Source organism: Fusarium fujikuroi, chromosome FFUJ_chr06 (genome assembly GCF_900079805.1).
Source record: "Fusarium fujikuroi IMI 58289 draft genome, chromosome FFUJ_chr06".
Taxonomy (NCBI): Eukaryota; Fungi; Ascomycota; class Sordariomycetes; order Hypocreales; family Nectriaceae; genus Fusarium; species Fusarium fujikuroi.
Window position 1 is genome coordinate 176,428 of NC_036627.1, and position 14,146 is coordinate 190,573.

General features: G+C 48.0%; 6 protein-coding genes; 4 read left to right on the forward strand and 2 right to left on the reverse strand.

Annotated features, from left to right (window-relative positions):
* Nucleotides 1–197: 197 nt before the first annotated feature.
* Nucleotides 198–2,828, forward strand: FFUJ_05396 (related to heterokaryon incompatibility protein het-6; the record flags this gene model as incomplete). Its single annotated transcript, XM_023578602.1, has 1 exon — nt 198–2,828. One exon carries the CDS (start codon nt 198–200, stop codon nt 2,826–2,828), a length of 2,631 nt encoding a protein of 876 aa, XP_023431585.1.
* Nucleotides 2,829–2,896: 68 nt separating this feature from the next.
* Nucleotides 2,897–4,921, reverse strand: FFUJ_05397 (monooxygenase-like protein; the record flags this gene model as incomplete). XM_023578603.1 has 4 exons in its annotated part: nt 2,897–3,897; nt 3,951–4,297; nt 4,344–4,518; nt 4,573–4,921. The coding sequence occupies 4 exons, from the start codon at nt 4,919–4,921 to the stop codon at nt 2,897–2,899; spliced, it is 1,872 nt and encodes a 623-aa protein (XP_023431586.1).
* Nucleotides 4,922–5,886: 965 nt separating this feature from the next.
* FFUJ_05398 (related to monomeric sarcosine oxidase) lies at nt 5,887–7,068 on the forward strand (the record flags this gene model as incomplete). Its single annotated transcript, XM_023578604.1, has 1 exon — nt 5,887–7,068. One exon carries the CDS (start codon nt 5,887–5,889, stop codon nt 7,066–7,068), a length of 1,182 nt encoding a protein of 393 aa, XP_023431587.1.
* A 587-nt stretch (nt 7,069–7,655) lies between these two features.
* FFUJ_05399 (uncharacterized protein) lies at nt 7,656–9,977 on the forward strand (the record flags this gene model as incomplete). XM_023578605.1 has 7 exons in its annotated part: nt 7,656–7,714; nt 7,765–7,894; nt 7,943–7,998; nt 8,057–8,158; nt 8,203–8,513; nt 8,564–9,456; nt 9,510–9,977. 7 exons carry the CDS (start codon nt 7,656–7,658, stop codon nt 9,975–9,977), a joined length of 2,019 nt encoding a protein of 672 aa, XP_023431588.1.
* A 132-nt stretch (nt 9,978–10,109) lies between these two features.
* Nucleotides 10,110–11,891, reverse strand: FFUJ_05400 (related to synaptic vesicle transporter SV2 (major facilitator superfamily); the record flags this gene model as incomplete). XM_023578607.1 has 5 exons in its annotated part: nt 10,110–10,363; nt 10,410–10,651; nt 10,704–11,148; nt 11,208–11,685; nt 11,733–11,891. The coding sequence occupies 5 exons, from the start codon at nt 11,889–11,891 to the stop codon at nt 10,110–10,112; spliced, it is 1,578 nt and encodes a 525-aa protein (XP_023431589.1).
* Nucleotides 11,892–12,758: 867 nt separating this feature from the next.
* FFUJ_05401 (related to Rieske 2Fe-2S family protein) lies at nt 12,759–14,118 on the forward strand (the record flags this gene model as incomplete). XM_023578608.1 has 2 exons in its annotated part: nt 12,759–13,660; nt 13,704–14,118. 2 exons carry the CDS (start codon nt 12,759–12,761, stop codon nt 14,116–14,118), a joined length of 1,317 nt encoding a protein of 438 aa, XP_023431590.1.
* Between the last annotated feature and the right edge of the window lie 28 nt (nt 14,119–14,146).

Sequence of the window (14,146 nt, forward strand, 5' to 3'; positions counted from 1 at the left end):
CAAGAATGCCTGACGCTAGGCATCTTTTATTTTCATTTTCAACCTCCTCATTTAATTAATACTCTACCGGCACATCAGCTCAATCATGAATTTAATTGCATCACCACTACTCAGGTACTCAGTTTCGACCTATTTCACCATTTCGATTCGTTTAGTCGCATCAAAGTTTAAACTTTTGCTTTTGCGTCCTTCTCAGTATGGCACTATTAGGCTTGCAAACGTTGCTCGAAGAGCCCATGATCAAACTGCGTTTCGGTAAGGTCCCTTTCCATATCGGACTTGCGATTTCGACTTTCTGCATCAACTTCCTTCTATCGCACATACTTGGTCACTATATCGAGTGCCCTTTTGGAGTTCCATGGTCTATCATCTTCTCCCTTCTCGTCGTCGCATGGAACTTCGCTTACATCCCGGCACATTACCTACTCGGACCCATTAGGGATGTACCATTAGGCCACGAATGCCAGAGAATGCTAGAAGGTCGCGAGCCTGCCCTTGCGTATACTGCAACGACACTGCTCTTATACAACATAGGTTCTGTCTCTAAATGGCTACTTTCCCTTCGTCAGCACCCCTATCTCGTCTCCATTACCGCTTGTTCCTTTTTTATTATTTGTGAGCTTGTAGACAGACCTTGGCACAGGCTTTTGAAGGGTTACGTTATCCTTCGGTTTGTCAATGATGGCTTCTGGTACTGGCCTGGCCGTCTGATACTCTTGGGCCTTTTCAAGGAATCTTTCTTCCTTGTTTTATGGCTGGTCTGGATAGTTGGGAACGGTCTGCAGGCTTTTAATGATGCACATGCCGCTTTCATCAACCCAACAAGCTTCCCCGTCATAATCCCAGACACTCCACGAAGCCCTTTCGTATACGAACCGCTGGGGGAGATGGAACTCAGACTGATCCTAGTATCTCCATCACGTCGCTGGAACTTGTTTGGGTTTATGCTAAGTCCTACTCGTTCACTTTCACATCTGCAACTGCAGCTGGTTACATTCAGTAGGGGTGAATCTCCTCCCTATGAAGCTATCTCTTATACCTGGGGTTCCGGATCGAAATCGAAGGAAATCACATTAAATGGCAAGACAATGGCCGTATCACAATCTGTACATGATATACTGGTTCGAAGAGCAGACTATTGGAAACATAGGTACCTATGGATTGATTCTGTCTGCATCGATCAAAATAACATCAAAGAACGAAATAGCCAGGTGACGAAAATGACTGAGATATACGAAAATGCTTCTCGAGTCATTGTTTGGTTTGGCTATGCCACTGATGCTTCTTTAGCAGTGAGCAAATTGCTGGATATATCGACTTTACTTCACGCATACGAACCGGATGAGCTGCTTGAGAAGCTGCTTTCGGACAAAACAGACCCAACCGAGACTGCGTCGTGGACAGCTCTTCAACGGTTATTCTCACGACCTTGGTTCCTAAGAGTCTGGATCATCCAAGAGGTGATGGTAGCCCAAGAGGTACATATTATATATGGTGACCACTACTTGTCTTGGAAGATGGTGGCGGATGTTATGCAAGGGTTTTACAATGGACCACTAGAGCAATTGCTTAGCAACTCCCTTGAGGACTCAGCAATTTACTCGCCGCAGGCCTTGGCCACTGTCAGCCAAATGCGGCAAATCAGAGATGACTTCCGTTCCTTAGCGGGAATCAGATTGGACCATCTTTTGGCCTCATTCATACACAGCCAAGCAACCGTGGACAAAGATAAGGTCTACGCGTTGCAGGGGCTCACGTCATTTGCCAGAGAGAACGATTCTATTCTGCCGGTTAAAGTTGAATACTCTGAAAGTACATCTATTGAAGATGTACTTATAGAGACTGCTGATTTCTTGGTAAAGAGACGTCAGTGCTCTTGGATACTCCCTCTGTCTGGTACAGGCTTTTCAGACAGAAGTCCAAGATTGCCCTCGTGGGTGCCGCAATGGAAACCGGATCGAATGGCGACGGCTCTATCTCGATATATTGAAAACGGTTCTCAGGAGGATAGCCATCCAGATTACAGATACAAAGCCTGCGGAGAAGGTTCACACCCTTCAAATTACCAGTTCGTTCTTAACAGGGAGCAAAAGACGCTGAAGGTCAGGGGTTGTTTTGTCACTAAGATCAAGATGGTAGGGCCATGCTTCCCTACCATCGATCATAGCTCGGTTTGGGAATATGCAAGAGAAGTAAAGCATTGGTATGATGACAGTATTTCTTTTGTCCACGCAGAAGTGCATGATCCTTATCTCGATGGCCAGGGTATTACAGAAGCCTTCTGGAGGACTCTAGTTGGTGACCGAGAGATGCTCCAGCCAAGACCAGCTACTCTCTCTGTTGGCGAAGTCTTCCGTGTCTTGACAGATCTCAGTAAATTGGACTGGAACTTGTTTGGTAATCCTCATTCGGCTTCTAAGGGGGTGTCTTATGGCGATTTCTCACAATTCTTTGACATAGCTGAAGGAATGAATGATGAGCAGATAAAGATGATCTCTGGATTGCTCTCCTCACTCCAGGACTTGGGAGGTCCACACTTGCGAGCGACAAGGTTTTTTAAAGACGTTGTTGCATGTGCAAACGGCCGAAGATGGTGTGTTACCAAATCAGGCCATATGGGTTTTGTTCCACCTAGAAGTATGCCAGACGACTTGATCTGTCTCATCTATGGAACGCAGACACCATACGTGCTGCGGCAAAACTTCTCCCAAGGGTCAAATGACTTGAAAAGAACTTATACTCTCATCGGTGAGTGTTATATGCATGGCATGATGGATGGCGAGGCGCTGCAGGGCCAAATCGAAGAAAGCTTCTTTACACTTACTTGAGTATTTTATTTACTACTATATACATTCTCAGAGTAAAAGTTCGATTTATGGAGAGCAGTGCGAATGGATTAATACGAGAAAGGTCTGGCTAGATACTTGGGATCTCTCTCTGGCTTCCCTTCAGGGGGCACATCTACTACATCCGGGTTAACATACCAACTCGGATCACCCTGCTCCTCCTCCTCCATAATACACATACTCCAGCCATTGCCCAACCATCGAAGTCTATTCTCGTGCATCTCCTCAAACTCAAAGTCCTCCCATCTCGGTGCCCTCATTGCCTCTAGTGCATGCATGACACTTCCGGGCCAAAGAGCTGAGATCTTTTCGCCATGTCCGCCCCCAATCTTATACCAAGATTTACAGTCGTCCATGTAGACTGTCTTCTTGAAGTACTCGCCAATGTAGTCTGCAAAGTCTTGAACACGCGATGCTTTGGGCGTCATGGTCACGTAGTCCTCTTTCTGGAGCTTGCGGATGCACTTGACGATATAATCGCCCTCTGCCTCTAGCAGACAAGTCAAGGAGCCGGCACCAATAGCTGAGTTAGGTCCGAGCATCATGAAGTAGTTTGGGAAGCCATCTACTGTCATAGTGAGATACGTCGCAGGGAACGGATCAAACTTCTCCTTCAACGTTACTCCTTGTTTGCCGACGACAGGGAAAGGAGGGGTGTAGTTGGTCTGGAAACCCGTTGCGCAGACCAACACATCGACGTCGACTTGTCGGCCTTCGGGTCCACTGAGCTTCAGGCCCCTCTCGTTTATACTCTCGATGCCTTGGGTGATGAAGGTGACGTTGGGTTGGGACAATGCCTCGAGATAGCCTGGTCCCGGTGTCAGACGCCGACATCCAACACCAAAGCCTGGTGAGAACGATTCTAGAAGATCGGGTCGTGAAGCGAGAACATCATTGGTGATTTTTGAAAACATGGCCACGAACTCTTTCTGCATGTCTGAGCCTCGAAGTGTTGAGAGATGAACCAAGTTGCCGTCGTCCTCGATGCGCTTGCGAAAGCGAAGATATTCATCATCACTCTTGACGAATTCTGCCAAACGAGCGGCTGAGACTGTTACCATGTTAGACAATGCAGTTTCGCTGGAGTCAATCTCGAGGACTTACACTCAATGTCAGAAGGATCCCATCCCAATTGCTTCATCGTAACATCGCCGAAACGGTTCGATATCCAGACCTTGCTGCGAACGAAGCAGTTCAACTTGGCACCCTCCACCTTTTGCAGCTCCGGCACTATCTGAATCGAGCTCGATCCACCACCGATGACACCAATATTCTTGTTCTTGAAGTCATATTCTTGGTCCCAGGCTGCCGAATGCATCTTCTTGCCCTTGAAGGTATCAAAGCCAGGAATGTCCGGCCAGGAGATTGTGTTGAGGTTACCTCTCGCTGCAACAACGACATCTACTTCCTCGGAGATGGTCTCTCCTTTGTTGGTCTCAACCGTGACGTGCCTAGATATTGTCAGTATTGGTCAAGGTAATGCAATGCAAGAAATACCATTTCTTGGCGGTATCATTCCAAGTTGCGTTGGTCACTCTGTGTCCGAGATGAATGAAGCGCTTGGCACCGTATTTCTCTGCCACGCCGTCGATGTAGGCGCAAATTTCGTGTGCAGGGGCATAAAAGCCCGACCAAGCCTTGTTTGGGGCAAAGGTGTACTGATAAGAATGGGCTACAGACATGTATGTTAGTAACTTGCAATCTTATATGAAGTTCTCTTGCTTACAAGGAATATCGCAGGCACAACCTGGATACCGATTCTCCCACCACGTTCCTCCAACGCCTTCATTCTTCTCATAGATCTTGAGATCGATGTTGCGCAGACGCTGGGGAATTCTGATGCCGAGGTAGACGCCTGAGTACCCAGCGCCAATTACACGGACCTTGAGAGGCCGTTGGTTCTCGACTGGAGCATCCTTGCAAGTGAACGTTTCATGGACGCCATTCGCATGAGAGGTGAATCCGTTTACCACTTTGTCTGCAGTGGGCTTTTGGTCCAAGACTGGTTTATTATCCATTGTCTGCGGCGGGATAATCGCGGGTTCATGAGCTGGGTTTGACGAGTTTATGCCCATAATGAAAGTGCTTGACAAAGGAATAGATGTAGAATAATGCAATGATGAATGTCTTAGTCGAAGAACAACGGTGATGATAGCTTTATTTGAATAGAACACTTGGGACTGGGTTGAAGGCTGGAATATTTACAAGACAACTCCTCCAAGATGCTGACAGAAATAATGTTCACGCTCCCTCGGCTCGTCATCGTGTAACGCTTAACCCCTCTTTGCACTTGAGAATACATCGACCGCGGCGCCCAATTGTATCGCTGCCGCTGTGTTACCTGGTGTTGTTGCCGCACAAGGTGCCGTTGCCGCCAAGTATGTAGACTCTTATTGCCGTTTTATATCCAGAGGGTGTCGCTGCCGCAATGCATCGGGAGATCCACCGGCTCATGAGTCCTTTCGAAGGAGGTTTGACAAAAAGAGCGCATCGTATCTTGTGTATGAATTGTTCAAGAGTATCCAAACGCTGGACCTGCCTCCCCAGTTGATCGCGCTGGAAAACCGTCCCGGCACGCTACGCACTAGTCACTTGGAATCGAATCGTGGCTATTCTCATCATTTTCCAAGAGCAGAGACGTGTATGTCAGACGTACGCAAGCATCTTCTGGCCATAGTTGTTGGAGCCTCCTCTGTATTGGTGATAGTCACGGGCTTATTACTAACAGAGATGTCTTGTTTGGCCCAGGCCTACAGTAAAGTCTCGGCTGAAGAATCCGTGAGAATCCGTGGTGGGCACGGAAAATCCGTGAACACTCAAGTGGGTACGGGCAACTTATTTCATGATCCGATGTGCCCCGCAAACTCGGGGAACTGGCTTGATAAGATAAGATAAGGTTCAAGCTATATCGGCCTAGACGCGATTATAAGGAAGGGCATTGTGACGAGAGTATGAGATTAGCAAGCCAATTCACTTCCTTTTATCCCTCAGCCATATTTCAATCATTGTAGAGTTACAGTCTATGACCTCTCATTTCAGCATGTCAAACAGCAACTTCCAAGTGGCCGTAGTTGGCCTCGGTGCTCTCGGTAGCGCAGCAGCCTATCAAGCCGCCATCAAAGGAGCTACTGTGATTGGCTTTGAGCAATATGACTTTGGCAACATCTACGGATCTTCACACGACACATCACGTATCGTTAGAACATCCTATGGCTCACCAGACTATGTGGCTCTAGCCCGTGCAGCTTACAAGGACTGGGCTGAGCTGGAACGTCGAAGTGGTCTTCAAATGCTCACCATCACTGGCGGCGTTGTCTTCTTCCCCAAATTGGCCGATGACGGAGCATCTCTGAACAAATTCGAGAAGAGCATGAGTGCTTCTGAGTTCATGAGGAGTCTTGACGCAAACAATATCCCGTATGAGGTTCTCAGCTCTCGAGAAGTCAAGAAGCGCTGGCCTTCTTTTGACATTGCGGAAGGTGTTCAGACGATCTACACTGCAGACTCGGGAATCGTACATGCGTCCAAGTCTGTGGCGGCCATGCAGTATCAAGCTCGTGCCAACGGCGCTGTTTTGAAGGAGAAGACGCGTGTGGATGCATTGGTCCCAGATTCAAATGGAAAGGGAATGACTATCAAGACATCTCGAGGGCAATTCCACGCCGACAAAGTTATCTTGGCGTGCGACGCGTGGACCAACAAGCTCATCACACCGCTTGGAACAAACATCCCGCTCCAAATTATGCAAGAACAGGTCACCTACTACAAACCGACCGATATCACCCCATTTGACGACACAAAATTTCCTGTATGGATCTGGGCTGGCAGCAGATATTTCTACGGGTTCCCCAGTTATGGCGAGCCAACAATCAAGGCAGGCCGCGATACATCCAACAACTTCATGACACCCGAAGAACGCACCTTTGTCCCATCTGACGATTTGTTTAATGAATTGACCTCTTTTATGGGCGGTCTGATACCTGATAAGGGCCAAGCCATTCGAACAGTCACTTGCCAATATGCCATCACGCCTGATCGTCAATTTGTTATCAGCCCTCTGAAGAATTATCCTAATGTGATCATCGGCTTGGGCGGAGGTCATGCGTTCAAGTTTGCACCCGCGATTGGCCGTGTTTTGGCCGAGCTTGCGATAGATGGTGAGACAAAGGAGGATATCTCCAACTTTGGCATCCCTAGGGTAGGGGCAGATAGCAAGTTGTAGAAGCAGAGCATTTAGACAGCATTAATTAGATATCACTGTTATATCCAAATTCTTAAACTTCTATCATAAGATCGTGAAAAATGAACAACTCATGCTCTTTGCTATACAATGATTTAATGCAGCCTGGTGGCTGCATTCCACAAAGAAGGTGATTCGGTCTACGTGCATTGAGGCAACATGATGAAACCAGTTAGGAACGTCAACTGTTGCCTCGACTCAACAAGTAAAATTAAAATTCGAGCGATGCGACAGTCGTACGAGAGAGTTCAACGCGTAGCACAGTTGCTTTTCCTCAATTAAGCCCATTATTAAAAAGTTATTCGCCGTTGCAAGCCACGCTTCTTATCGCAAAATTAGGCGCCCGATAAGACAAGACCCGGAATTTTAAGCAGGCCGAGCCAGTGGCGAGCTCCCTGTTCTCAGTGGCTTACCCCCTGCTTTCAGTGGCTTTTTTTACCCCCGCACTTTTTGACTCGAGGCCCAGGGCTCAGCAGCAGTCAGACGCGTAGCATACATAATCTGCACCAGCTCTGAATGTCACCAACCGTCCTCCAGTCTCTTATCAACCACACCAATAAACACGCAGAATGAGTGCCCCACGATCAAGACAATATCGACGCGTTGCTCAGGCTTGTGATAATTGCCGGTACAATCATTACCGGATTGACACAGATATGATTGCTGATGACCTTACAGGCGCAAGAAGATTCGTTGCCCAGGTGAAAGACCGCGATGTTCAGCATGCACACGTCTTCGCCAACAATGCTCCTTCACCGAAGCCAACCCTGTCAATGATGATACCACTAGTAGAATGGAGACTCGCATGGTAAGGCTGCTCATCTGAGTATCTCACTCCTCTTACTAAGACCTGCAGTCCAATCGACTTGAACAACTCGAGGATAAGTTGGATAACTTAATAAGCAGAGTTGTGTACGTTGCATAGTACCCTAGCTCATGCACCAGAGCCTTCTAAACTGACGATATGCAGTCCCCCCTCCATGCAAGAGACTACACCCACCTCGACGTCAGACAGGAATAACCGTATACCATCATTCTCATCAACCTCGCCCCACACAACCCTTCCATTAATGTAAGTTCTTCCCTTAAGCCATGCCTATAAGTGCTAATGAAGAGCGGATCATCAATACCAACCGAGGTTACTACAAGAGCCATTGACTTTTACTTTCGCCATATCCACCGGCAACCTCTTTGGCTTTTCGGGGAGCGCCCATTATTACCATCAGATACATCTGAGGAACTGATCTATGCCATGTTGGCTCTAAGTATGACTTACAATACGCAAGATACGCCTATGGATAACCTTCAAAGCCCTGACTCTTACATCAAAATTGCACGGCGAGGCGTCATGCTCAAGATTGCAGAGGGCAGAGTTACCATCAGATGTGCCCAGGCGCTGTGTCTACTAGCGTACTACAACTTCATTTGTGAGCCAGTTTTTATTCTTTCGGTCTGAATCCTGCTAACACTGTATAAGTGGGCAACATCCCCATGGCTGGCTTTGACATAGCAACTGTTCAGAACATGATCCAACTTCTTCCCGGCAGTGAGCGTAATCCAAGTGGCTCAGCAGTCTCACAAGATAAATCACGACTCTTCTGGAGTATCCAGTGCCTAAGCTTTTCCTGCGGCAGGCCTGTCCTATTGCCGTCTATACCAACAAGTATCGACGCGCCTCAAATGCTCACGGTAGAAACCCGAGATTCTCTAGGAAGCTGCATTGCAGCTCCAAAGGCAACACACTCGGGCTTACGGGAAACACTCGTTGACGTATGGTCTCAGTCTCTAAAGATTTGCGAACTATGGAGTGATGTCAGACTCTACATCGCCAAGTGCTTCGAAGGCTTAGCCAAACGTCCCTGGCATCCAGATTCCGACTATACCAAACTTTGTTCGCGGCTGTTGGAGGTTGAGATGATTTGGCCAATCTCTATAAGCTATAACGCAGCCAAATTCCCAGAGATTTCACCCTTGGAGGTAGAGAATAACCGTATGGACTGGCTGCCGTGGCTCAGGGTGCAGATGACCTACCATACCATTCATTGCGTCCTCAATCACCCATCTTTATATACCGTCATGGCTGAAACACCAAAGAGTAGACTTGGAGGCGATTCGTTCTGGAGAGCATCGTACCTGAAAGCTTTGAGACACTGCACTTGGGTCTCGAGGTTGATTCGCACAGCGGAGGAGAAGAATCTGCGATTGGCTGATCCCTTCTTTGCTCAAGCAGCGGCCATCGCCAGTACATTGCATCTGTACTGGACCAGGACTAATGATAGTCAGCTGCAAGCATCTTCAGTCAGAAATCTTGAAGTTTGCAGGAATCTCGTGAGAGAGATGGCTACATGTTGGCCAGTTTGCAAGACAATCGTATGTCCTACACTCCACAAACATATTCTACCGATTACTAATGCATATGCCAGGAACATACTCTGGATCAGTTCATTGAGTCCACCGATCGATCAACCCAGATGGCAACTGACAAATCGTCCCCAGCCGTTGTCAGAACATCTCTCATCTGGGTCTTGCTAGACGTAGCTGCACCGCAATTCCCCAACTACCATGATCAAAGCGTCCACGGTCGAGATGTTTGGGGCGGTCATGCTGCCACTCAGGACGAAGATGGCCTTCCAAGGTCCGAGACGAGCTCACCACCAACAGATATGCGAGAGTCAACAGCTCAGTACGCGTCACCTCCAGCTTGGGTATCTGAGAGGACAGATATGAATCCGCAAGAGACAGTTGAGAATGGGACGATTACGGCACAGCAAGGGGTCAGTAATGAGCATGTGACTACGCATGATTTGGCATGGGGACCTTGGGAGAATCTTGGACCGATGGGCGAGAACTTTAGTATGAACATGGACTGGTGGGACATGAATCAATTTTAAATGTCAGGGTATGGGAAAACAGTTAAAATGATGAATAATACTATTGACTACAATCCTACTACTGAAAAGATACATTGAAGCGATGTGCATTCGGGGTTTGAACCTCTCATGACAGCTTGCGAGCCCCCTTCCCTAAGATGCACTTCGACCATATGGCTCGAATGGCAGAATGACAGAAACGATAGCCATGACAAAGAACAAAGCCCCAGAGATGTACAATGGAGCTATAGTGGTAGTATCAGCAGTCACCGCAATGACAGCGGAAAGGAGACCCATGATACGGTTAAGCGAGACTGCGATACCATTGCCTGTAGTCCGGTGCTCAGACGGGAACACTTCAGCAGTGTATGCGTAGAGTGTACCGTAGTAGAGGTTGATGCAAACAGCTGAGACCTGTTAGTACGAAAAGCATGATAGACAGGGTGAACTTACAGATGCAGCTGCTTATGGCAAGATTCTGAGCAGGAGTCTTGATGATGGTGTAGCAGAAGAAGAAGATGGCTGTGATCACAGCTCCAATGGCCATTGTGTATCGTCGTCCAAGGAAGCCCACTTCAGCAAGACCAGCAGCAATGAGAGGCCCGAAGATGGCGCAGATGTTGGTGATGGTGTAATCGCGCCAGGTCTCGGTGAAGGACGGCTTGTAGTCGGGAAGACGGCTGCTGAGAAGGGATCTATGGCTGTTAGTCTTCCTGACCTCGCGAGATTTGCGATGATAGAACTTACGGGAGATAGAGGAAGAACAGAGGATATCCAAGACCGATCAAAGTCCAAGACAACCAGATGAGACAAGTCGACAGAGCCAGCTTCTTGGTCGAAAAGAGTCCCTTGACGTGGCCAACGAGACTCTTACCCAAGCCACGAACAGCCAATCCCTTGCTACCACCGTGCTCGGGAATATGAGCTGTACCACAAGCCTGAAGACCCTCAAGCGTCAATGAGCAAGGTCTCTTGTAGGTGCTGGCAAGCTTCTGAAGCATAGCAACAAGCTCCTCCTCTTTGCCGTTGGTAACCAAGAACTTTGGAGTCTCAGGGAGTCGGATGATGAGGATACGCAGGGCAGACATGACGAACATGAGGGCTCCGCCGGTGAACATGATGAGTCTCCAAGATTTGTTGTTCTGCCATGTGCATGTCTCGACCGTAGCGACGCAAGTCCAATCGTTTCGAGCTGTAAAGACGTCGAGTTAGTTCCTAAACCTAAAAGATCAAAGAAGAGAGGTAGCTTACAATAGTAGCCCCAGGCGATGAAGCCAGCGCTGGCCTGACCAATACCCCACCATCCAGCCATAGCAGTAATAACCCACTGCTGCTTCGCAGGGACAAACTCCAGCATGACAGTTGGGTCCAAAACAAGATTACCACCTGCTCCAAAGCCAAGAAAGGCAACGAAGACACAGAAGGCGACCCAGCTGGGACCAGCTCCTGCAACGATGGTAGCAATGGCAGCGATGAAGAGAGTAGTATTGAAGGCGATTCTTCGACCGATGATATCAGCACCGAAACCCCAGAAGAGAGCTCCCATCTGGAGTCCTGCATACAGAGCCATAGTTGAGCCAGTAGGATAGCCTCCATGACCGATCTCAAGGTAGGCTTGGCCGGCTGCAACGCTCTGGAGAAAGGCTACCAGGGAGTCAGCTGCGAAGCCAAAGCCTGTGAGACAGCATAGCTTGAGATGGAAATTGGTCCATCCAATTTCATTGATGGTCTGAAAAGTTAGCATGAGCAACACTTACCGCTGCTCTGTGGTCTTACCTCGTTGACAAGATTGATCTTAGCCGACAAAACAGGATCAACAACGTTACCAAGTTCATTGACAGTGCTGACATGATACGACACATCATCAGCAGCCATACCGTCCTTCTCCTGATCACGGCTCTCCTTAACAGAACCCGAAGCTTCAATATTCGACATTGTAACAAATTCTCAAATCATACGATGTAGATGATACTATGCAAGATCTTGCGTCAAACATGGAGACGGATGTCGCTTTTAAACCTGAATCGGTAATTCTCCATGATAATTCTCCAGGCTTGGCCGCTCGGTTATCCAAGCTTCAATGGAAATTGATACGCGCTACCCCACAAACTGAGGGTAGCGCTATCGAGAGAAGGCGGGGTGAAGGGATGCGAGATATGGGCACCAATAGGGGGCGGTGTTGTGATCTAGCCAAGATGATTAGGTTGAGTGTATTTGTTTAGGGCGGAGTATGATTGGGACAGCTCTTGTCGAGACTGTTCTAGAGGGGCCATTTCTACGTTTGTTTCAATGTAGTTGGTAATAATTATGGGTTGAGTAATGGCTATGGTATGTCCCTGTCACAAAGCAACGTCTAGAGAGGCGTGTTTCTTGAAACCAAGATTTCGTACAGCATGTATGCTTTTCCAGCTTATCAGTGTATCTTCATCAAATAGCTCATGTATCTCGATATTTCCTGTTGCACTTTGAAGTGTCTTAGTTGGATTGTCGTTTGGTTGGCTTAGTTTCCGTGTTTATCATGATAAGCCTCATTCCCGAAGTCGGACACGGACCGAACACGGATTCTTCCCGTGCCTGCACTGACTAGCTCCGTGTCCCCGCTACAACCACCTGACGGCGGACTCGGAATCTAGCTCCCCGGCCTATTACTCCCAGCGGCCTGAGCCTGAGTTTATGATACTCAAATAGCACATCACATGAAGTCAGCCACGTAGAATAGTCTCAGACCATATCCATAAAGACCCTACTCATGACTCGTCAATACAACAACTTAACGCTTAACCTTGTCTAATCCTTGCAAACATGTCCATTTCCGTTTCTCCCTCTTTCATACACTATCTCTTCTCAGCCGCTGGCGTCGCAGCGCTCATATCCTTGCTAGCGAGGTATCTCTCACAATCCCGATCCCATAAAGATCCCGTCCCCGCATTTCTCATAGACACCACTTCCACAGCACGAGCATTGCCTGCTTCTTGGTATAGATCCCCAGAAGTATACGAGCTTGAAAGGCGGGCCATCTTTGCCAAGAAATGGATCCTTACTACTCACAAGCTCAGATTCACAGAGCCAGGCTCATGGGTCAAGTTTGAGCAGGCGGGCTTTCAGTTCTTTCTTGTCAAGAATAAGCAGGGACAGATCAATGGCTTCCACAATATCTGTAGGCATCGGGCTTTTCCTATCATGACTGAAGATAAGGGAAAGTCAAGTATCCTCTCTTGCAAATACCATGGTTGGTCATACGGTCTCAATGGTCAACTCGCGAAAGCTCCAGGATATGACGACATGAAAGGCTTCGACAAGACCAAGAACGGTCTTCTGCCTGTCCATGTTCATGTTGATGCCAAAGGCTTCATTTGGGTCAACCTCGACTCTTCAAAAACGCCTGAGGACTTCTCAACTGAGTTCAAGAACATTGATCAGATGGCAAGACATGAGGGCTTCAATTTTGAGGACTATCATTTCGATCATACCTGGGGAATGAGCGGTGACTACAACTGGAAGACGTTGGCCGATAACTACAACGAATGTTATCACTGCAAGACGGCACATCCAGATGCAGCGGACGTCGCTGATCTATCGGCATATCGAGTTGATACCAAGGGCGGCAACATTGAACACTTTGCCAATACTAAATCTGAGATGGAGGAACAAGGTCTCAAGATTGTCAGCAACTATTACTTCCCCAACGCTTGCATGACTGTCTCGTGAGTCTCATCTTCTCATTCCCTTACGCAGCTGACATGATAGACCCAACTTCTTCTACATGATGCGATGCGTTCCTACTTCGCCTGGCCACTGCTCCATGGAATACGAAGTTTACCGACACAAGAACGCCACTGATGAAGGCTTCCAGACCATCGACGCCATGTTCAAGAGAATCTTGGCTGAGGATAAATGGCTCTGCAATAATGCACAGAAGAACCTCAACGCGGGCGTGTTTGTGAATGGGGAAATGCATCCTAAGATGGAGCAAGGTCCTCTTTACTTTCAGCATCGCGTTAGAGGTATATTGAATGACCATTTTCAGTTGGAGAAGGTAGTTGGGAAGGAGATCAACCCGGCGCAGCATGTTCCATCTGATGCTTCTCGTGGTACGGAGAGTGATATGGGATTTTGTTCGGGGTTGGCTTGCGGGGAGAATGCTGAACAGCTGGCTTGGTAGATAGCAAGCATCGACTGAATGGCCATTT